This window comes from Pipistrellus kuhlii, unplaced genomic scaffold, assembly GCF_014108245.1.
Source record: "Pipistrellus kuhlii isolate mPipKuh1 unplaced genomic scaffold, mPipKuh1.p scaffold_m20_p_81, whole genome shotgun sequence".
Classification (NCBI taxonomy): domain Eukaryota; kingdom Metazoa; phylum Chordata; class Mammalia; order Chiroptera; family Vespertilionidae; genus Pipistrellus; species Pipistrellus kuhlii.
Genome location: NW_023425586.1, coordinates 1 through 22,171, shown reverse-complemented (window position 1 = coordinate 22,171; position 22,171 = coordinate 1). Strand labels below are relative to the sequence as shown.

Here is a 22,171-nt window from a genome sequence, read left to right as displayed (position 1 = left end):
TTCTGGAGCACTCCCTAGCCGCCTCCTCAAATTCTTTCTACTTGGTGCTCCTTTGCAGCACTGATGGCTTTCTTCTCGTGCTGGTCATTCAAATGTCACTTCTTTAGGCCTTTCCTCAGCACTGTCACCTTCTGTTTAATTTGTCCTTAACTACTAGCAGATTGTCTTCTGGTTACTGCCCTCAGCAGAGCCAGAACTTAGCACCTGCAGCAGCTCCGTGTGCACAGCGAACAGTTCCTAACGCCCAGACAGAAAGCAAGGACTTTTGTCCTTCCCATCCAGCCCCCTAGGAAGCAGGTGAACATTTTTGCCTCTACCGTTTATTTTATTCTGGAGAGAGGATCCAATGGCTTTCCCTAGGTCTTGGGGGCCCTGATGAACACTGGTCAGGAATTCTGTTTTAGAATAAGTTTCCTAAAACCAATTTCTGAAGAGGACCTATGATTAAGGAGTCTTTTTACATTTACAATGAGGACCTTGTGAAAAAGATGATTCATTTGTAGTATGGCTAAAGACTAAACATACATTCCCATGACCTTAAATCCCAAATTGATGTTATAAAGCTCAGAGCAAAAAACGTAAAACCCAAAACCTCGAGAGTAATCTGACCCCTCCTACACTCACCGAGGCTCATTCTAATCATGAAAGACACAGGCCCTACAAACTGAATCTCAAACCATCATCAGAGGATAAATTCTTCCAGATGTTTTTCTTCCTTCTCTCAAGCTAATCTTTCAAAAGCAATAGAAAGCAGGATGGATGGAGGAGGGATTCGGGGTGAGGGAGGGAAAGAAAGACACCCTCTACCTTTCCCCTCCTAATACTCTCATCTTAACCTTACTACAGCTCCCCTGAAAAATAAGAACTGATTTACTTACACTGGAACCCAAATTCTTGGAGCAACAAAAACTATGTTCATATACGTGAATGTCACATTAAAAGGAATACAGCATGGGAGCTGGGGGAGTGCCATTTATCCAGGAAGCAAAGGGTAACAGTATCGAAACGTTCCATTCTTATTGCTTCTGAAATCTGGCCTTTAGGTCCTAGTATAACACAATTAAGGAAAAGAGACGAGGACAGGTTCTTGCTGGGGCTTGTCATTCCTGAAACCTTCATCTGTCCTCAATCATCACAGTGTCCCTACCTTCACTGGTGTTCACTTTGTTCCCATTGTGACGCTGTGAGAAAATTAACTAATAGCTATTGTAATAGCAAGTGATCTTTGGATGCCGAGACACACGTTTTTTTCACACTAAAAAACAGTACAAAATTAGGGCTCTATTCAGACAGAATAAGGCACAGCAAGTAGGAGGACTACTTTGCCTCCTTAGCAACAGAAAGTCCCATAAATGTCAAGTTCTGGCTTCTGGCAGGCAGCCTGGCACAGGGTGAAGGGTGGCGGATGGAGGGTCAGTCCTTCTGAAAGTGCTTGGCGAGCGCATCCAGCAGCTCCTGCTTCCTCAGCCCGCCCTTCAGCCCGTACACCCTGCAGGCTTCCTTCAGCACGGGCACCGTGAGCTTACCCAGCGTGCCCTTGCTGGCATGGGCCTTCAGTTCTTCTTCCGATAGCTCCATCTTGGGCCTTTTGCTTCCAGCACCTTCATCACCTGGGGGAAAGGTCAGGAGGGGGTGATTGGGAATGCTACCCGTGGCATCCCAACCACACACACAGGACCCTCACATGATCTGGACTGCAGGCAGGCATTTTCCATAAGCCATGATGCCCACTTAGAACACTGGGGAGATAGTGTCTTGACAAGGCAGCTTCGTTTATGCATAAAATAAAGACTATCAACCTAGGAGGGTGTTAAGAGTTCTCTGAGTGCCATCAGTTTACCCAAAACTAGTCTCACTCTAAATGAGCAGTCATTCATTCCTTCCCTCTCCTTCCAAAAGCCTTTCCAGAGCATAAAGTAAGTACCAAGGGACCGTGCTAGGTGAGAAGAATGTGCAGGCTGAGCGGGATAAACGAGTACACAAATCACTAGTGCATATTCCCATGGAACAGGAAGAGCTGTATTCCCACGGCACTATGAAGCACCACTGCCACACCTACCCTAAAAAATCCAAGAAAACTACATTTCACTCCTAATGGGAGAACTGCACATCAAAACTAGATATAATTTCCCCTCTTATTTTTGTGTGAAATTTTTAAAAAATAGTATATAAAGTCCAGGATTGGTGAGAGTGTAGGGAAACACACCCATTTCTTCTTGGACAGAATATAAACTATCACTTTTCAGAGGCAAATTGGCAATTCTTATCAATATTTGAAATGTTTACACCCTGAACCAGCAATACAGAGGAAAGAATTTATCCTACAGATCTGCTCACACACGTACACGATGGCGGTCCATGTTCACTGCACCACATCCATCAGTAAAGGGCTGGCTGAGTAAACTAGCACATCTATCCAGTGAAGCACTCTATAGCCTTTTTTGTTTTTTACTTTTTATATATTTATTTTATATTTTCCCCCCACTGATTTTTTAAAATATATTTTTATTGATTTGGGAGATGGTAGGAGAGCATCATCAATGATGAGAGAGAATCATTGACCAGCTGCTTCCTTCATGCCCTCTAATGGGGACAGAGCCCACAACCCGAGCATGTTCCCTGACCAAGAATCAAACCATGACCTACTGGTTCACAGGACGATGCTCAACCACTTACACTGGCTGGGCTCCCTCATTGAATTTTTTTTTTAATATATTGTTTTTTTGTTTTGTTTTGTTTTTACAGAGAGGATAGTTAGAAACATCGATGAGAGAGAAACATCCATCAGCTGCCTCCTGCACACTCCCTACTGGGGATGTGCCCGCAACCAACGTACATGCCCTTGACCGGAATCGAACCTGGAACCCTTCAGTCCACAGGCTGACGCTCTATCCACTGAGCCAAACCGGTCACCCAGTTCTCACCTTGTTTCCGCTTGGGAACTTTCCCCTCGGGGTTGTAGTCTGGTGGGTAGACAAGCTCCTTAAACTCATCCACGAGGGAGCCCAGCCTTTCGTCCATCGCTTCCGCCTTCGGCACTAGGAAACCAAAGCGGAGGAAAGGTGGCCCGGCGAGTCAGACGCTGGCTTCTGGGAAGCACGTGATGGGGTTGGGGAGGTCGGGGGAGGAAGGGTCCAGGGGGCAGCTGCCCTGGCCATGAGAACATTCCACAAATTCTGTCTGACATTTACCGAGCGCCTCTAACCACTGCATTCAATGAGCACGTACTATAGCCGGGCTCCCTTCTAAGCTTTGTTAACCTGTGGACCAGGTAAGTTTGTCTACCTGTTTTACAGAGGAGGGAAACAGAGAGGTTAAATGACTGGCCTGAGGTCAAACAGCTGGGGAGTGGCAGAGCTCCTGGGCTGGATTCTGGGGATTCAAACAAGTCTACAAGTCTAGGCTCTCAGCAGGCTTACAGCTGAGCCAGGATAAGGAGGTGGTAAAAACAGGTGCCACACAGCTGGGCAATGCCATGGAGAGCCTGTACAGGGCGCACTGGAACCTTGAGTTGGGGGGGCGGGGGTCTAGAAAGGCTTTCGGGAAAGCTGATTGTTCCTCCTCAGGCAGACCCACTATTCCAAGCAGCAAAAGGCAGTGGGGTAAGAAGCAGCAGGTAATACACAGATTGAAGATAGGCTATGAGGAGGGCAGGACCAGCAGGGAGGCTGGAAAAGCAGGCATAGTGAGGTAAGAGAAACCTCAAAAGCCTGCCCAGGAACTAAAACTCTCAAGAACAGCGGGGAGCACTGGAGAGCTCTGAGCAGGGGGCAACAGGCTCAGATCTGCTTTTTAGAAAGATCACCTGACAGTGTGTGGAGTGTGAACTGAAGGCAGGTAAGACGGAAGGCTGAAGCAGTGTGTGCAGGGGTGGGGCAGGGCCTGAGACTGGACCATAAACATGAAAAGGGATAGAACTGACAAGACCCAATAACGGAGTGAGGTGTGGAGGCAGACGGGGAGTGGTTGGGGTGCCCGGAGCATCATCCAAGGCAAATAACAGTGCCTACCTCACCGCTATGAGGATTGAATGAGTGAGCACATAGGACAGTACCTGGCACACGGTAAGCACTCAATAAATGGTATAGTTTGTGTGTGTTTTTATCAGGTAGTCAAGGGATGGCCTAGTCCAGAGGCAGGTCTCAGAAGCCTGGCACTTTCCACTCCTCTCACAGCACCATCTGAGCTAGTCTAGACCATCAGACAGAGATGGGCTGGACAGTGAGGTTACCTCTCAAGAGGGTGCTAGGAAATCCACCCACATTGCTGTCCAGAGCGAGACCAAAGAGAAAGCTTCCCACGACAAGAATCCTCCCTCAGTCGTGACCTCCTTACACGTCAGATCTTCTGCTTGTTCGGGCTCCGTCAAGTCCAAAGCCAAGGCCTCCAGGTTCCTGAAGTGCTGCTGCAGCACTGGGTTCTCAAAGCTGTCACTTCTGTTAAAATAATCATAACGGGAACAAGTACATGTTTAAAACGTAGACATTTAAAAAAATAATGAAATTAAATGAACCCAACTCAGTGCAGGTCCCAGGTCAGCTGAGAAAACAGCCTCAGGAGAGGATTTTTTAAAGGGGACTGTCAGCTCAGGAGCCAGCTCCGGAAGCCAGCCAGCGAGGACCCGCTGCTCACCTGTATTTGAAGCGGAGCTTCTGCACAATAGCCTTCATCTTGTCTATCTGCTCCGGGTTTGCCTTGGCTTGTTCAGGGAAGGGCACCTTCCGTTTATCGTCAGCATAAGGCAAGAAGACAAGATGGAAGCCTGGAGAAGAGAGAGATTTCTCAGAGCTGACTGACAGAAGGTTTCAGTGATTGAGTTGTCATTTGTCTCTCAGCTCCCAATATCTGTGTTTTCCGATGGTCTTAGGCACTACAGCAGTGGTTCTCAACCTGTGGGTCGCCTAAGACCATCAGAAAACACAGATATTTACATTACAATTCAGAACAGTAGCAAAATTAGTTATGAAGTAGCAGCGAAAATAATGTTACGGTTTGGAGTCACCACAACATGAGGAATGTATTAAAGGGTCACGGCATTAGGAAGGTTGAGAACCACTGCCCTAGAGCCAGCTGGTCAGTGCCCGCTCCCTAAGGACTAAGTCCCAGCTCCATCAGGCCTTCCTTTGAGCCCCTTTAATATATATTTTATTGATTTTTTACAGAGAGGAAGGGAGCAGGATAGAGAGCTAGAAACATTGATGAGAAACATCGACCAGCTGCCTCCTGCACACCCCCCACCAGGGATGTGCCCACAACCAAGGTACATGCCCTTGACCGGAATCGAACCTGGGATCTTTCAGTCTGCAGACCTAGGATCTATCCACTGAGCCAAACCGGTTTCAGCTGAGCCCTTCTTTATTTCCTCACCCTCCATCACATACTGAAAGGGAAGAGGCGAGGGCAATCAGGCTGATCTTGTTCCAGTCACTGGCTGGTTCTAGAAAGACTGAAAAATCTGAGACTGGAACCAAGCTGCTGCTCTGGGAAGTGCCCTTGCAGGCAATGCCAACAGCACTGGGCAAGAGGGAGGAGCAAGTCTCCTCACTCTTGTCTGCCCTGTTATCTCCTTTTAGCTCCTGCTCTCGACAAAGCCTCACCCACAGCCAGCTGGAAAAGGAGGAATAAGGTTGCCTGGCCAGTGTAGTTCAGTGGTTATGCATCAACCCATAAACCAAGAGGTCACAGTTTGATTCCTGGTCAGGACACATGACAGGTTGTGGGCTTGCTACCCAGTAGGGGCGTGCAGGAGACAGCCGATTTTCTCTCACCATGTATGTTTCTCTCTCTTTCTCTCCCTCTCTCTTCCTCTCTGAAATCAATAAAAATATAAAAAAGAAAAAAAGAAAAATTGTGTTTGGAGATTCTTAGCCTCAGAACAATAAATGGTGAATTTGGAGCAGAGAGAGAAGCTTAATAACTGGCATACAAAGCTATTTCTGAGCATTGTGATGATCAGGGTTAGAAATATAATATGTTCAGTTAGTTTATGCATAAAGTTGGTATTTATTAGCATGGTTGAAGGAAGACCATCTCTAGGCTACTCTGCACTAGGCGCTTGTATGTTTATTAACTTATTTCAAATGTGAGACAACCTTGAGAGAACGGTGTTCCAGAAGTCTCATCTCTGCAGATAAGGAGTATAAGCAGAAATGTGACATTACTTGCCCAATCTGGCCAGCTAACAAGTGGCAGAGTGGGGCCTACAACAAAAGCAAGTAAACTTTCAGGCACATAGCATAAGATCAAGTCAAGTCTGACTTCAGAACTCATGGTCCTTGCACTAGACCTCACTGCCTTGGTGTTTACAGGAGACAAACCGGACACTAAACCTTACCAGGGGTCCTCAAACTTTTTAAAGTGGGAGCCAGATCACGGTCCCTCAGAGAGCTGGAGGGCCGGACTGTATGAACTACTAATTCCTACTGTAACACCTCGGCTGCGCTCACTGCCCAAAAAACCTGGCGGGCCGGATCAGACTCCTCTGCGGGCCGCATGTGGCCCGCGGGCCGTAGTTTGAAGACGCCCGCTTTACACGGATGCCAAGCAATGGCTTTTGGTAAAGAATGGTGCCAGCAGCCAAAACCGGTTTGGCTCAGTGGATTGAAAGGTCCCAGGTTCGATTCCGGTCAAGGGCATGTACCTTGGTTGTGGGCACATCCCCGGTGGGAAATGCGCAAGAGGCAGCTGATTGATGATTCTCTCATCAGTGTTTCTAGCTCTCTATCCCTCTCTCTTCCTCTCTGTAAAAAATCAATAAAATATGTTTAAAAAAAAAAAAAAAGAATATGGTGCCAACAGTCAAACCCCAAGGACTTGCATCAGCAGCCTGCAAACAGTCTCCGTGCATTCGGCCCTCAATGCCGGCTGCAGGCCGCCTTGCTTGCCAGTACGTGCTGTGCACTGTACAACCACATTTGCTTTCTGTGCTACACACCAGGCTCACCTGTGAAACCTTAAAACACACACTTCCCAGGGCCCATTCCTGGCGAGTCTGGTACCTCGAATCCGTGAGGGATTCCAATGCCTGGCAAGGTTCGGAAGCCCGGAAAATCTCCCTGCCACGTACCTGGGGGAGTCACTTGAATTTTCTGGTCATCCAGCTCCTCTTCCTGCGGCATCAAGGCCACAAAGTAAGGGGGGATGTTCTGGCGGGGGGTGTACCTGCACACCGCCACGACTTCCTTCTCCAGGCACTTGGTGAGCAGAGCACTGAACAGGGTTGAGCTCCCTGCAAAACAAACATCCCTTTAGGGGCAATTTTCCTTCCACGGTCTTCAAAGGGTTTATGATCCTTCAGTAGGTAAGGGGTGATGGATCCAGAGCTGAGGGGAAAGGAACGAGAATGGATGCCTCAAATGGGAATTATTAATGGCAGTTCACTTTTACTTTGTTTCGGTTAATGACATAGCCCCAGTTATTAATGAAAATCAGTCAAATCAGGGGGTTCAGCAGCTATAGCACAGAATATACAATAGGTCTGGACAGTAAAATAAACCCAATGCCTGAGTTAATACCATCTTTAATTGCCAACACTAGGGAAAAGGTTTGTTTTGTGGTGTGTGTTTTTCAAACTGTCTATCTGATGCCTCAAAGAAGGAAGGAAGTTTTTAAAATCCTAATTCCATACCCCCTCCGGGACATTCATAATGCATACTGGAACATTATAGGTCCTAAAGAAGCTTCTTTTAGTTTAGCCCCACTCAAAATACCTCAGTAAGCCCAGCTGAAGTGGCTCAGTGGTTGAGCTTCGACCCAGGAACCAAGAGATCAATTCCCATTCAGGGCATATGCCGGGTTGCAGGCTCGATCCCCAGTAGGGGGCGTGCAGGAGGCAGCTAATCAATGATTCTCATCATTGATGTTTCTGTCTCTCTCTCTCTCTCTCCCTTCCTCTCTGAAATAAAAATACATTTAAATTGTATGTTTAATTACCCAGGAATACACTCTAGAGACCGTTTCCAATCAGCACCTCTTTAGCAAAGGCGGCTCAGCAAGCTGCTTCCTGTGCTCCTCACTCATTTCCCCTGGTCTGTGCTGCTCACCGTTGACCAGGGACTCCTCTGGGTACACGAACAGGGAGGGCCTCAGGTAGTGGTGCTTCTTCAGCATTAGCAAGGGCTTGAAACCGATCAGAACCAAGCCTGGTTCATCAAACCGCTTGAGCTGCTCCGTCTCCTCTTTCTCCAGCACAATCTGACGACTCCCATAGATCTAAAGGTGGGAAAAGGGGGGCTACATAGACAGGCTGCTGGAGATTCACAACAGCTGCCACATGACACTAGCAAGTCACAACCAGTTTTCTCTAAGGAGCGGGAGGATGGCTCATCAGGGCATCATCCCCAGCACGAAAAATTAACTTACTGCGTGCCCGGCAGGCCCTGTAAGTCTGCCACCCAACGTAACCCCTGTCATAACCCTTGGTGAGAGATGGTAAAAGTTTTACAGATAAGGGAACTGAGGCTCAGTGGTTGGTAACTTGCTCCAGGTTATACAACTGAATTAAGCTTCAACCCAGCTCTGTCTGGTCCCAGAGATGATGCGTTTCAAGCATTGATTCTTTCCCTCATCTTACATGTACTGAGCGCTCATCCTGACACACAAGGGTGTTCGAACCACACATGTTCGAGAGGATCTAAATCAGGCAGTTTGCTGGGTCTCAGGTAGTGTGAGAGAGAGATACACACACACACTTTAATGTTTGTATTTTGATCCTAAATATGTGATTAGCTACGGAAGTTAATAACAGATCAAATTGGGTTTTATGGAAAGACAGAACCCTCAAGGTTTTCTTTAGGGACATTGAATCAAGAAACTCAGGCCTGGCCAGTGTGGCTCAATTGATTGAGCATTGTATCATGCATAGAAAGGCTGTGGGTTTGATTCCTGGGCAGGGCGCTTAAGGAAGACAACTGGTCAATGTTTGTCTCTCTCTCTGCTTTTCCCTAAGCATGTTCTCAGGTGAGGATTTAAAAGAAAGAAAGAAGGGCCCGACCAGCGTGGCTCAGTGGTTGGTTGTCAACCAAGGAAGTTCCCCAGTTCCATTTTCGGTCAGGGCGTACGCCAGGTTGTGAGATCGATCCCAGTTTGGAGCATGCAGGAGGCAGCTGATCAATGATTCTCTCTCATCATTTATGTTTCTATCTCTCTCTCCCTCTCCCTTCATCCCTGAAATCAATAAAAATATATTTAAAAATAAATAAGCTGAAACCGGTTTGGCTCAGTGGATAGAGCGTCGGTCTGCGGACTGAAAGATCCCAGGTTCGATTCCGGTCAAGGGCATGTACCATGGTAGCGGGCACATCCCCAGTGGGGGGTGTGCAGGAGGCAGCTGGTCGATGATTCTCTCTCATCGACGTTTCTAACTCTCTAACCCTCTCCTTTCCTCTCTGTAAAAAAAAAAAATCAATAAAATATATATTTTAAAAAATAAAAATAAAATAAAAATAAATAAATAAGGCCTATGTGTATCATTTCAAAACGCAGGAGAAATGGCAGGGGGGATTTTCTCTCTCTAAAAAAAAAAAAATTTACAAGCACTTGACACCTAACACCTTTTCCCTAACTCCCCATCTCCCTAGCAACTATAAGCATTTCCTGCTATTCTACCTGAACAAGGAATTAGACTGTAAGACACAGCCCATCCTGCGCTGAGTGATCAAGGGCTAGTTTTCTTGGGGGGGAAAAATAGTGTATTGAATTTTAGAAAGAAGGAAAGGGAGAGAGAAAGAGAAAGAGAAACATCAATGTGAGAGATAAACATCGATCCTCTGCCTCCTGCACTCCCCCTTGCGAGGATCAAACCTGAGACCCGGGCATGTGCCCGACTGGGAATCCAGCAGATAACTCGTGGCACACCAGCCAGGGCGAGAGCTAAAGTTTTCACTGATGTCTCTTTCCAACACTGGCTCTAACTTTCTAGCTCTCGTGGTATCTCTGACCTAGATGCCAGGTTTCAAATAATGATTTTGTTTTAACAACATGGCTAGAAAGATGCGCACGTGAAAGTTATCTGGTTAGGCTGATCACCGTCTCCCCTCCTCAGTGAGACAAAGTCAGTAAGTAGGCAGGCCTACCTGGGATCTCTTGGTGTCACTTGGCAGAAGCAAACTGCCTGTATTTACATTAAATGTCCGCGTCTTGGTTTTCACTGGTTCATTTGTTTCCCGGTAAAGCCTAATTGGAGGAGGTTTGGAAGCCTTCTGGATCATATTATAAATGCCAACAGTGAATGCTATATCTTTGTTGAGCTTAAACTTCAACCTGGAGGACAGAAAAATAAAAAATCATAGACGAACAGATTACTTTGCTATCTACATTCCAAAGTGGCACCCAAGACTTAACTTGTTTTATTCTCTCTTATATTCTAAATGAGCTTAGAATACAAATATAACTTATTTTATTTATTTATTTTATATCTATATTTTTATTGATTTCAGAGAGGAAGGGAGAGGGAAAGAGAAAAAGAAAGATCAATGATCAGAGAGAATCATTGTTTGGCTGCCTCCTGCACATCCTCAACTGGGGGTCAAGCCCACAACCTGGGCATGTGTCCTTGACCGGAATTGAACCTGGGACCCTTCAGTCCACAGGCTGATGATCTGTCCACTGAGCCAAACCAGCTCCGGCTAAATATAACTCATTTTAATAATACAATGGAGTTTGCTGTAATGCTATCTCAGGGTCTATGCCACAAAAATTAGTTTCAGAATATATTAACTATGTAAAATAATGATAAAGAATATACTGCCCAACCTGTGTGGCTCAGTGGTTGAGCATCAGCCCATGAGCCAGGGGGTCGCAATTCGATTCCAGGTCAGGGCACATACCTGGGATGCTCCATGCCCAGAGGGAGGCGTACAGGAGGCAGCTGATTGATGATCCTCTCTCATCATTGATGTTTCTATCTTTCTCTCCCTTCATCTCTCTGAAATCAATTTTAAAAAATAATTATTGAATAAGCTTATAAAAAAGAACCTGCTGTAATAAAAATTGAGCTCAGTACTATTCCAGTCCCTTTACAGCTATTCATTAATTATCATAATAACCCTACAAGTACTGTGTTGATTATCTGTTATTTCTGCTTATCTAGTACCCCTACCCCCTTTTTTAACAATGAAACCCCAACTTTTCGTTGGGAACCACCCTTCTCCCACAGCAGATTTGGGGAAATGTTAATCAAAGTGCTATGTCCTCCCCTCGTCAAGTCGTGGATATATCTGACCCAAACTCAAGCCATCACTCCTGTTCTCTGGAGAGTCTGGGTCCCTCGCAGCGACCACAGAAGGACATGAGGGAGGGTGGCTTTCTGCTAGTAGCACCCAGAAGACACTCTCATTAGTTCTTGCCACTCTGGTTCCTATGCTACCCACCCTGTTCAGAGTTTTGCTTGATTATACTGAAATTAATCAAGAGTCAGTTTCTATTGTTAGCCACCCATAAATCTAATTATAGTCCTTTTTACACATGAAAGCATTGAGGCTCAGAGATGGTATCCAGCTTGTTTAAGGGCAGACAACTAATAAAAACTGGTGTTCAAACTCTAGTATGTCTGATTCAAAACTCATATACATATCTATTATGACATATTGCTCAGAATAGCCATATCAACATTATTTTTTCTTTTTTAATATATTTTATTGATTTTTTTACAGAGAGGAAGAGAAAGGGATAGAGATTTTAGAAACATCGATGAGAGAAAAACATTGACCAGCTGCCTCTTGCACACCCTCTATTGGGGATGTGCCTGCAACCAATGTACATGCCCTTGACCGGAATCGAACCTGGGACCTTTCAGTCCGCAGACCAACGCTCTATCCACTGAGCCAAACCGGCTTTGGCCATATCAACATCTTAAGAAGCAATAAGACCTCTAGTAATGTATTCTATAATAATGACAATGTGTAAAATATTTACCATATGATATTGTAAAAGAGGCACAACACAAAAATAACCCATGTTATGCATTCTTCTCAAGCACACATGGAACATTCTCTAGGGCAGACCATATGCTTGGCCACAAAACAAGTATAAATACATCCAAAAAGACTGAAATCATATAAAGTATGTTCTTTAACCAAAATGGAACTAAGTTAGAGATCCGCAATAGAAAGAATTCTGGGAAAACCTCAAATATTTGGAAATCAAACAATACACTTCTAAATAATCCAGGAGGTCAAAGATAAAATCACAAGGAAATTTTAAAATTATTTTGAATTAAATGAAAGTGAAAATTCAGCCCTAGCTGGTTTCTCAGTGGACAGAGCGTTGGCCTGTGTACTGAAGGGTCCCAGGTTTAATTCCACTCAAGGGCACAGGCCTGGGTTGCAGACTTGATTCCCAGAAGGGGGCGTGCAGGAGGTAGCCAATCAATGATTCTCTCATCATTGATGTTTCTATCTCTCTCTCCCTCTCCCTTCCTCTCTAAAATCAATAAAAATAGTCGAAACCGGTTTGGCTCAGTGGATAGAGCGTCGGTCTGCGGACTGAAGGGTCCCAGGTTCGATTCCGGTCAAGGGCACATACATTGGTTGTGGGCACGTCCCCAGTGGCGGGTGTGCAGGAGGCAGCTGGTCAATGTTTCTCTCTCATCGATGTTTCTGGCTCTCTGTCCTCCCTTCTTCTCTGTAAAAAATCAATAAAATATATTTAAAAAAAAAAAAAAAAAGATAATCTGCCCTGGCTGGTGTTCTCAGTGGTGGCATCGGCCGGGCACCAAAGGGTTTCCGGTTCAGTTCCCGGTCTGAAGCAACCAGTCAATGTGTTTCTCTCACATCAATGTTTCTTTCTCTCCCTCTCTCTCTCTCCCCCCCTTCACTATCTTCCTCTCCTCCTCCTTCCCTCCCTTCCACTCTCTTTAAAAATCAATGGAAAAGATATCCTTGGGTGAGGGTAAACAAAACAAAAGGTAGTAATCTAACTCTCTGGTTCCGGTTCGTCTCAAGTTTATAAGAAATCAGAATAACACAACTTTAACAATGCTAACAACTAACACTTATTGAGCGTTCGCTCTATACCAAGTACTATTGTTATCCCCAATTTACAGAGAAGAAAGCTGCTATGCAACAACTATTTTCCCCAAGAAAGTAGGGCTGAGCCGAAACCGGTTTGGCTCAGTGGTAGAGAGTCGGTCTGCAGACTGAAAGGTCTCAGGTTCAATTCCGGTCAAGGGCATATACATTGGTTGTGGGCACATCTCCGATAGGGGTGTGCAAGAGGCAGCTGGTTGATGTTTCTCTCTTACCGACATTTCTAGCTCTCTATCTCTCTCCCTTCCTCTCTGTAAAAAATCAATAAAAAAAATATTTTTAAAAATCTATCCATAAAGAAAGTAGGGCTGTGTTATTTTTTGTTGTTGAGTCTCACCTGCTGTTTTTTCCATTGACTTTTAGAGAGAGTGGAAGAGAGGAAGGGAGAGAAAGAGAGAAACATCCACGGGAGAGAGCCTAAAAATTGAACCTGCAACCCATGTATGTGCCTTAGACTGGGAATCGAACCTAAGACTTCACTGCAGGGCTGACATCCGAACCACGGAGGCACACCTGTCAGGGCAGGGGCTGTGTTATTTTGAAAAGACATACCAGCTCTTCAAAGGGAAGAAAAGCAAATAGCGTATGCTGCCCTGAAATCAAGCACGTTTTTTAGAGCCGCGGTCGCCAACCTTTTGGACTTCGCAGACCACCAGTGGTTGGCGACCACAGTGAGGAGGGGCACAGCCCAGGGTTAGTAGCCAGGGAGACCAAAGCTGTGCATTCCTTATGGTAAGTGAGGGCGCAGTGCCCACCTGCTGAGCGGGCGCTTCCTGGTCTCCTTGGCCCGGACCTTCCTCAGCAGGTCCTCCAGCTTGCTCGACTCCTTGAAGTGGACCCCGAGGTCCTCGTCCTCCGCGGTGCTGATGATATCGCGGTAGAATAAGGATATGTCGAAGCCTCCGCGTTTCCTCAGGTGCATCAGGTCAAGAAAGATGCCTGGGCCAGGACAGGCAGAAGTGAGGGGAGACGACGTTCAGCAAGACATTTCTCCCGCTAAGTTCAGCTATGCTTTCTCGAGTTCCCAAAGAGCCTGGCCGGTGTGGCTCAGTGGTTGCGTGTCGACCTTTGAACCAGGAGGCCACAGGTTTGAGGGCTCAGTTCCTGGGGGGGGGGGGGGGGGGGCTGAGGGAGCCAGCCAATCAATGATGCTCTCTCATCATTGTTTCTATCTCTCCCTCTCCCTTCCTGTCTCTGAAATGAATAAAAAATTGAAAATAATAAAGAAATAAAGATCCCAAAGAACTAGGCTGATTATTAACATTTCGGGAATTAGAGAAAGCGGCTAAGGGAGCAGGCTGTATATTGACTTCGGACAATATATTAAACTAACTACCATTCACAGTAGCATTACAATCAAGAAAATCTTGCTCCAGTGGAGTCCTTTAGGCTGCTAATGGCCTGCCCATTCCTGCCCACAAGTGTCTCCTCCAGCTGCATGTTAATCTTTCATTTTACTCTGAACGGTGAAAAGCAAAGGTTTGATATCAGCTATAAAGAAGCAATAAAATTAAGTGCCAATTTAAAAGGACGGGGGAAATGCCGACCTGTGTCCCGGAGATCCCCAGCTTTGGTCCTGGCCCGGCTGGCTTTGGCACTGTCATTGCCATGGGGGTCGTCTTCATTGGTGAACAGCATGATCCTCTTATGGCTCATCTTGACCTGGACATCGCTGAAGAGGTTGGCGCAGACCCACAGCACTTCACTCAGGGAGTAGTCACATCCACAGCCGATCAGGTCTTGGAAATGTTTCTTCCCCTCCTGCCCCTTGAACTGCGCAAGCTCTAACACTCGTTTAGCACCTGATCAGAGACAGGGGTCAAATGGGCAGAAAAGGCCGTGTCAGCGGTCACCTTGACCAGGCCATTGGAAGGGCCTAAGGTCCATCCGTCACCGAGCTGTTTAACCCAGTCAGCAGAAGGCCACATCCTAATAAGAGCCTCTAGCGCAGAAAAGCATTCTCCTAGTGTCATCTGCTTCCTTCTCCGCATCGCTTGGTTCAGGGAAAACACATAAGGGAAAAGGTATTCTTAGAATACACTAACACAGGGCCTGGGGGAGGTAAGGGCAGAGAGTGGGGTGAGAAAGGGTGGAAGGGAGCTATGGGGGGGGGGAAGGAGAAACAATTGTAATAATCTGAGCAATAAAGATTTATTAAATTAAAAAAAGAATACACTGACCTGGATTATCCAGCTCCTGTAAGACGTAAATATTTTTGAAATTCACTGAGTTTTTGTCCTTCTTGGTACCATAGAACACCACTGCCAAGAGATCTCGATCGCTGCTTATGATTTTACTGGTGTACACACTCTGGATACACTGGAAAAATAAAAGCGAAAATTCAGTTAATGTTTAACTACATACCACTAACCCTAAACTCCCTAAGTGCCTGGCCAGAGTAGGTGCTCAATCTATATTTGCTGAACATATACATGGCATTAGAATAAGGTATGTCCTCTACTTTCAGGAAATTCATGCATCAGTGAGAGTGATGGGCAGATATATTCCACTATAACAAAAAGCAGAGTGCAGTAAGTATATAATAGAAGTATAAGCAGTCCATATCATAAGAAGTCAGAAATTTACAACATGTATACACTCAGGGAGGTAACTGCTATATGGGCAAAGCCCAGTAATGGAATCAGAAAACCTGGATATTAGTCTTACTGATGTCACACACTAACTGCTTGGCTTTTGATCTTTCCTTAAGTGGCTTGATACCAAGAAACAGAATTTACATTTATAAAATAATTACGTGTATAAAAGGTTTAAGCTAACAATAAGTATATGTGACCTGAAAAAAAGTCATTACTACTAACAGCATTTTCTAAAATACAATTTGCTTAATTACACAATTAAAAACATCAGTATAGCCCTAGCTGGTTTGGCTCAGTGGATAGAGCCTGTAGACTGAAGGGTATCGGGATCGATTCTGGTCAAGGGCATGTGCCTAGGTTGCGGGCTCGATCCCCAGTAGGGGATGTGCAGAAGGCAGCTGATCAATGATTCTCTATCATCAATGATGTTTCTCTCTCTCTCTCTCTCTCTCTCTCTCTCTCTCTCTCTCTCTCTCTCCCTTCCTCTCTAAAAATCACTAAAAATATATTTTAAAATAAAAATAAAATAAATAAGATAAAAAACATCAGTATACCAGGAGAGGTCTAGCTACCTATTGAAACTAATGTCAGCTTCTGGTAAATTAGTGTCTCTGAAGAATTGGTCTGTCCAGCAGCCTATTTAATTCTGGGGACACTGACAAAATTAAGTTTCTGAATCTGCAAAGCTGAGGAATAAACCAGGAGGGTGACCCCTCCCTTTTCTGCCTGAGCTTCTAAGCAGCCTTCCTCCATAGCAATTCTCTCATTAAACGAACTTATAGTGTGTTCCTCAGTGACAAGAATCCGCATAACAATAGTCATATCTACAAACACTTCCTTCTATTTTCTGAGCAGTCCACAAATACCAACAAAAATTTGGTGAGGCCTTCCCATAGAGTCTAAGAAATAAAAACACACACAACAGAAAACTAACGTGGAATTACAGAAAACTGTTTTTTCATTGCTTTTTATCAAATACATTAAGCTCATCTATGAATGTCTCACTTACCGTATTTTTCGGACCATAAGACGCACTTTTTTCCCCCAGAAGTGGGGGGGAAAAGTCCCTGCGTCTTATGGTCCAAATATAGCCTACACATATACTTTAAAAAAAAAAAGTTTTTTTACTTGCCCGGCTCTGTGTAGTCTCTGTGTGCTTGCCCGGCTCTAAAATGGTTCTAAATGCTGCTGTTTACTTTACAGAGTTGATTACATGTGTTTATGACTGTGATGTTGGGTTTTAATGCACATAAAATATTTTAGGACACTATTTGTTTCAGAATCTTTTTTTCTTCATTTCCCTTCTCTAAAAACTGGTGCGTCTTATGGTCCGGAGCGTCTTATGGTCCGAAAAATACGGTATTCGCTACATATGACTACATTTCCTTCTGGGTTCTTTAGGCATCAAGGGTTCCGAACCCTTTGAAACTACGTGTAGAATTGTTAGTGTGTCCTTCTGGGGAGAGGGTACATAGTTTCCACCACATTGAGAAGAGAGGGCCGTGATCCCACAAAGGCTAAAGCGGTGCTCCTCCGAGAGTGATCCCACAAAGGCTAAAGCGGTGCTCCTCCGAGAGTGACTCCAAACCAGCCACCTCAGCATCCCCCGGGAACTGGCTGGAAATGCCAGCTCCAGACCTGCAGACTCTGGGGGAACGCCCCGCAAACTGTTAACAAGCACCTGCCGGTGACTGATGCAGGTTAAAGTTTGAAACCACTGCTTTAAAGTTAAGGATTGATTTTTATTCGTTCTGTTTTTAGATATTCTGATCTGCCAACTATAAGAACTGTCTGTATACAAACCAGAGCTCGAGAAGCTTGTTTGGTGCCAAACTCTAAAAAAATGAAACCCGAGATATACAGTAAATGTTTAGAAATGCTTTTCTATGAATAGTGGCCTTTTTCATTCAGGTGTAACTCATAGAACAAAGTTGATCGTTTTAAAGTGAGCAGCTCGGTAGTATTTAACAAACTCACAATGTTGTGTAACCACTACCTCTGTAGTTCCAAAACATTTCTACCACCTCCTCAGCGAAGGCCATAACCCATTCCTCCCTCCCCCCCTGCCCCTAGGAATGCCCAACCTGCATCCCCTATAGACTATCTGTTCTACATTTCATTTGTCTGGCTTCTTTCACTTAACATGTTTTCCATTTTTCCATGTTCATTTGCCTTGTAGCATGTACCAGTTTTTTCATTTTTTTATGTCCGAGTAATATTAGTGTAGGTATAAATATTTTGTTTATTCACTTCAAAATGTTTTGGAATGAGACAGAAGTGGTGGTTACACAATATTGTGAATGACTAAGTACCTTTGAAGTGTACAGTTTACAAGGTTAATTTTGTTATGTGAATTACACCTTATTTTAAAAAACTGAACTAGCACTGGCCAGGTGCTCAGATATTGGAACATCGTCCTATAAGGTCGCTGTTTCCGTTCTCAGTCAGGGCACATGGGCAGGAGGCAGCCATCAAAGATTCACTCTCACATCTATGTGTTTCTCTCTCTCTCTCTCTCTTCCCCCTTTTCTCCCTCCCCCTCTCCCTTCCTCTCTCGCTAAAAATCAATACAAATATTTTTTAAGTTAAAAAAATTTTTTTTTTAAACAAAGGAATTCTCACAACTTGGATGAAAGATAATAGTATTCTCTCCATTTCACAGATGAGAAAACAGATACCAAAAGGTTGGGCAACTCTTCAAACATTAAACATCAGACAGTTTATTAAGTGGCAGAATCAGAATCTGAGTACCTGATTCAGTTGGGTATACACCTGGGAGAATTGCTGGGTCAGACTGGAATTCTATACTGAATTCTGAGGAACTGTTTTCCACAGGAGCTGATCCATTTTACATTCCCACTATCAATGGATGAGGCTTGCAGTTTCTCCACATCCTTTTTTGTTTTTTAATATATTTTATTGATTTTTCACAGAGAGGAAGGGAGAGGGACAGATAATTAGAAACGTCGATGAGAGAATCATAAACCAGCTGCCTCCTGCACACCCCCTACTGGGGATGTGCTCGCAACCAATGTACATGCCCTTGACCGGAATCAAACCTGGGACCCTTCAGTCTGCAAACCAACACTATCCACTGAGCCAAACCCGTTTCGGCTCCACATCCTTATGTTCCTCCTTTTTTTGTGTAATAGCAGCCATCTAGTGGGTGAGATATCTCATTGTGGTTTTGATCTGCATTTCTCTAATGACTAAAGGTGTTCAGAATCTTCTCCTGTGTTTGTTGGCTGTTTGCATTTCTTTAGAGACATGTATATTCAAGTCCTATGCCCATTTTTTAATTGGTTTTTGTCTTTTTGTTGTAATAATCTTTTTCAAACACAGGTATCACCCAACTTCCAAATATCACTTACAAGCGGACTCATTTCCATACAATAATTAGGCACTTCTACCACCAGGGCTAATGCCGAAGGTGGGAGCAATGTATTCCTAGGGTCCGGAGTTCAAACCCAGAAAAAAATGGGCCTGTTCTCCAGACTGCCCCACTTTCACACACAGCTATCCTGGGAGGCTAACATCCACAAACAAAATTTTCACACGTTTTGTTTATTTATTTATTTTTCATATTTATCTATTCAACCTTTTTGTTTATTTTAAATAAAAAGGTGAAGTCTTACCTGAATGCTCATGTCAAAAGGAGTCATTTCATCTTCATCTTCTGATTTAAACATGGCCTTAGAAGCATCAACCAAAAAAATCAAACTATCTCTTCCTGAATATGTATATTCTCCTACAGGGGGGAAAAAAAAAAAAAAAAAAAAAAAAAGGAAGGAAATGCTTGCCCTTATGTTCATATCTATCATGTTTATTAGTTATATAAAACAAATAGAGAAAAGCCCATTAAGCAGAAGTAGAGCCTGATAGGGGCGATTGAGCTGAGCCAGCCAGGGGGGAGGGGCCCCGGGCAGTTGGTGGGCCAGTCCTGCCCCCAACTGGGTGCAGAGGAGAGGGGTGGGATCAGGGATGGAGCCAGCCAGGGGAAGGAGCCATAGAAGGTTGGCTGGCCCGCCCCACCCCCTGGTCAAACTCCCAGTTGAATTCCCCATGGAGGGGACATTTCTTATTATCTTAAGAAAATAACATATGAAAAAACCCTTATGCAAAATTTCCCCCAATGTTATTTATTAAAATAAAAAGTTGAAAATAATAAAAATATCCAGCCCTGGCCAGTGTGCTCAGTGGTTAGAGTGTCAGCCCACACATCAGAAGGGTTGCAGGTTCAATTCCTGGTCAAAAGCATGTGCCTGGGTTGCAGGTTCAATCCCTAGTCCCAGTCAGGGCACATGCGGGAGGCAACTAATAGATGTGTCTCTCTCACATCTATGTTTCTCTCTCTCTCCCCCCCCCTCCCTCACTTCTGCTATCTCTAAAAATGAATGGAAAAAATATCCTCAGGTGAGGATTATTTTATTTTTATTTTTTTTTACAGAGAGGAAGGGAGAGAGCTAGAAACGTCAATGAGAGAGAAACATCGATCAGCTGCCTCTTGTACACCCCCTACCGGGGATGTGCCTGCAACCCATGTACATGCCCTTGACCGGAATTGAACCTGAGACCTTTCAGTCCGCAGACCGACGCTCTACCACTGAGCCAAACCGGTTTCGGCTCCTCAGGTGAGGATTAACAAAAAAAAAATTTTTTTAATGTGTTGTATATGCACTATGGTTACAGCTATATAAAAACTCAGTTACAAAGAAAAACAGATATATGTAGCTAGGAAATATGCAGAATGAAGGTATAGGAAAAAAATATGCAAAATGCCAAAATGCTAGTAGTAGTTGTGTTAGGCGGGTGATAGATTATATAGATATAATAAACATTCTCTGTTTTCAATATTTCCTGTTTCTCAATTCTAATAAAAACATTTTAAAGTTTTCAGACTTTAAATTAAACAGTATACAGATATGTGTATCCCTTCTATCTCTTTCTTTGTCCTATGTGCTAGTGTGTTGGCTGAACATATACCCCCAAACCTGGAGGTTATGGTAAGGGACTGACAGCTGTAACTGTGTTGCTAATGTTTACTAGTATTCTAGTTGCTGCAATTATTGTAGAAAGACATTTTTGTACTGAGGTATTAGAATGAGCAAAACTATTTTGCTGGGCCCTGGACGGATGGCTCAATGGTTGGAGCATCCCGAACACGGAAAGGCTTCAGGTTTGATTTCTGGTCAGGGCACATACCTAGGTTGTGGGTTCGATCCCTGATTGGGGTGTATGTGGGAGGGAAATTGATAGATGTTTCTCCCACTCCCTCTTCTTCTCTAAAATCAACTAAGACATGACCTAACAGGATTAAAAAACAACTGGAACAGGAAGAGGCTTCCCTGAGTCATCTAAGGTAACAAAAGACACCACTGTTCAGGGCCATTTATTGGAGCTCCACAGACGTCAATCTACCAGTCAGTGCCCAGCAAGTTTAAGCTAGAAATGTCCCATAGTCCAGAGCAGGACATGAACAGAAGAGCCCAGGGTAGCTCTGCAAAGTGCAAAGGGGGAAAGGCCTCTGAGGGGAGGCCATCGGACAGCAGAGGGCACCCCGCAGACAGGCAGGGAAGTCTTCCTCATGCACAACGGTACATCTAAGTCACCTACCGCCTGCGTCCAGGCCCTCCTCCTGCTCTTCCTCTTCGTCGCCCTCGTTTTTGTAAAAAGACTCCCACCCTGACATGTTGGTAACTGGTCACTGGATAAAAAAAAAGTTAAGTTCAGTGTCGAGCAAATTTAAACCTAAAAATATCTATTCCTTTGAGATCTGTTCTGAGGGCTAGTGGTTACTCGTGAGGAGTGTGGACGCCGGGCCCTGCTGCCTGGAGAACTCCCGGTAACTGAGACCCCGAGGTGAGTGGGCATCATGCCAGCAGCCTCGCCTTAGTCATCCCGGAAGGCGGTGGTTCAGGGTGGAAAAGTTCCGTTCCACCATGAGCACCATCGGGACTTGAGGGATTCACGCTCCAGGATACTCGGTCCTCCGGTGGACCCATCTGTCCTCCTCCCGCCCCCAAACCTCCCTCCACTCCTCAGCCGGCCATGCCCAGTGGAGTCAGTCTCAAGTGCAGGCGGCCCTCCAAGGCTGCGTGCCACCTCCCCCAGGCGGCGGGCACGGGGGCCAGAGGCTGTCTCTACACTCGGGCCGCACGCTCCCGGCTTTACAGCCCGGCAGCCAGGCGAGGGGGACGCGCAAGTCTGAGGGGGCGAAGCTGCACCGGCCAACCCTGACCCGCCAGCAGCACGCACAGCACCGACGGCTCCCGCCTACCTCGGGCGCCAGGAAGAGGTCGGCTGGGGCTGCGGGCGGAGCGCGGGTACCGCGGGCTCCAGGTCTCCCTTCCAAACGGCGCCCTACGTCATCACGCACAGCGCGTACTCTTCCTGTCAAAGGACACGCCCACTCCCGCAGGCTGCTTTTCACACGAGGCGTTGAACAGCGAAAGCCCCGCCCCCTCCGGCGAAGCCCCGCCCCTCGCCGCCGGCCGGGATGGCGCGCACATGCGCCGAAGCGCGTCCCCGCCCCTGGCCCTCTTCCGCGCG

The 22,171-nt window shown here is 45.4% G+C and overlaps 1 protein-coding gene across 2 annotated transcripts; it reads right to left on the bottom strand.

Moving 5' to 3' along the window:
• Positions 1-1,222: 1,222 nt before the first annotated feature.
• XRCC6 (X-ray repair cross complementing 6) lies at positions 1,223-22,041 on the bottom strand. 2 transcript variants are annotated; one of them, XM_036425476.2, is made up of 13 exons: positions 21,900-22,041; positions 21,236-21,326; positions 19,258-19,370; positions 15,206-15,344; positions 14,573-14,827; positions 13,781-13,964; positions 10,074-10,260; positions 8,043-8,211; positions 7,067-7,228; positions 4,633-4,762; positions 4,336-4,436; positions 2,925-3,038; positions 1,223-1,610 (listed from the first exon to the last, which is right to left on the bottom strand). In XM_036425476.2, the coding sequence occupies exons 2-13, from the start codon at positions 21,309-21,311 to the stop codon at positions 1,414-1,416; spliced, it is 1,827 nt and encodes a 608-aa protein (XP_036281369.1). In that variant the 5' UTR covers positions 21,312-21,326; positions 21,900-22,041; the 3' UTR covers positions 1,223-1,413. The 2 variants fall into 2 exon arrangements, with proteins under 2 accessions (XP_036281369.1, XP_045433025.1); XM_045577069.1 differs by having other exon boundaries at positions 21,236-21,331; positions 21,905-22,017.
• Between the last annotated feature and the right edge of the window lie 130 nt (positions 22,042-22,171).

Coding starts and splice junctions, on each gene's coding strand:
- XRCC6 (XM_036425476.2), bottom strand. CDS start 21,311: ATGTCAGGGTGGGAGTCTTTTTACAAAAACGAGGGCGACGAAGAGGAA. Junction 13,965..14,572: donor TGGGGATCTCCGGGACACAG/GTCGGCATTTCC, acceptor GTCCTGGCCCAG/GCATCTTTCTTGACCTGATG. Junction 10,261..13,780: donor AGGAAGCGCCCGCTCAGCAG/GTGGGCACTGCG, acceptor TCTGTCCTCCAG/GTTGAAGTTTAAGCTCAACA.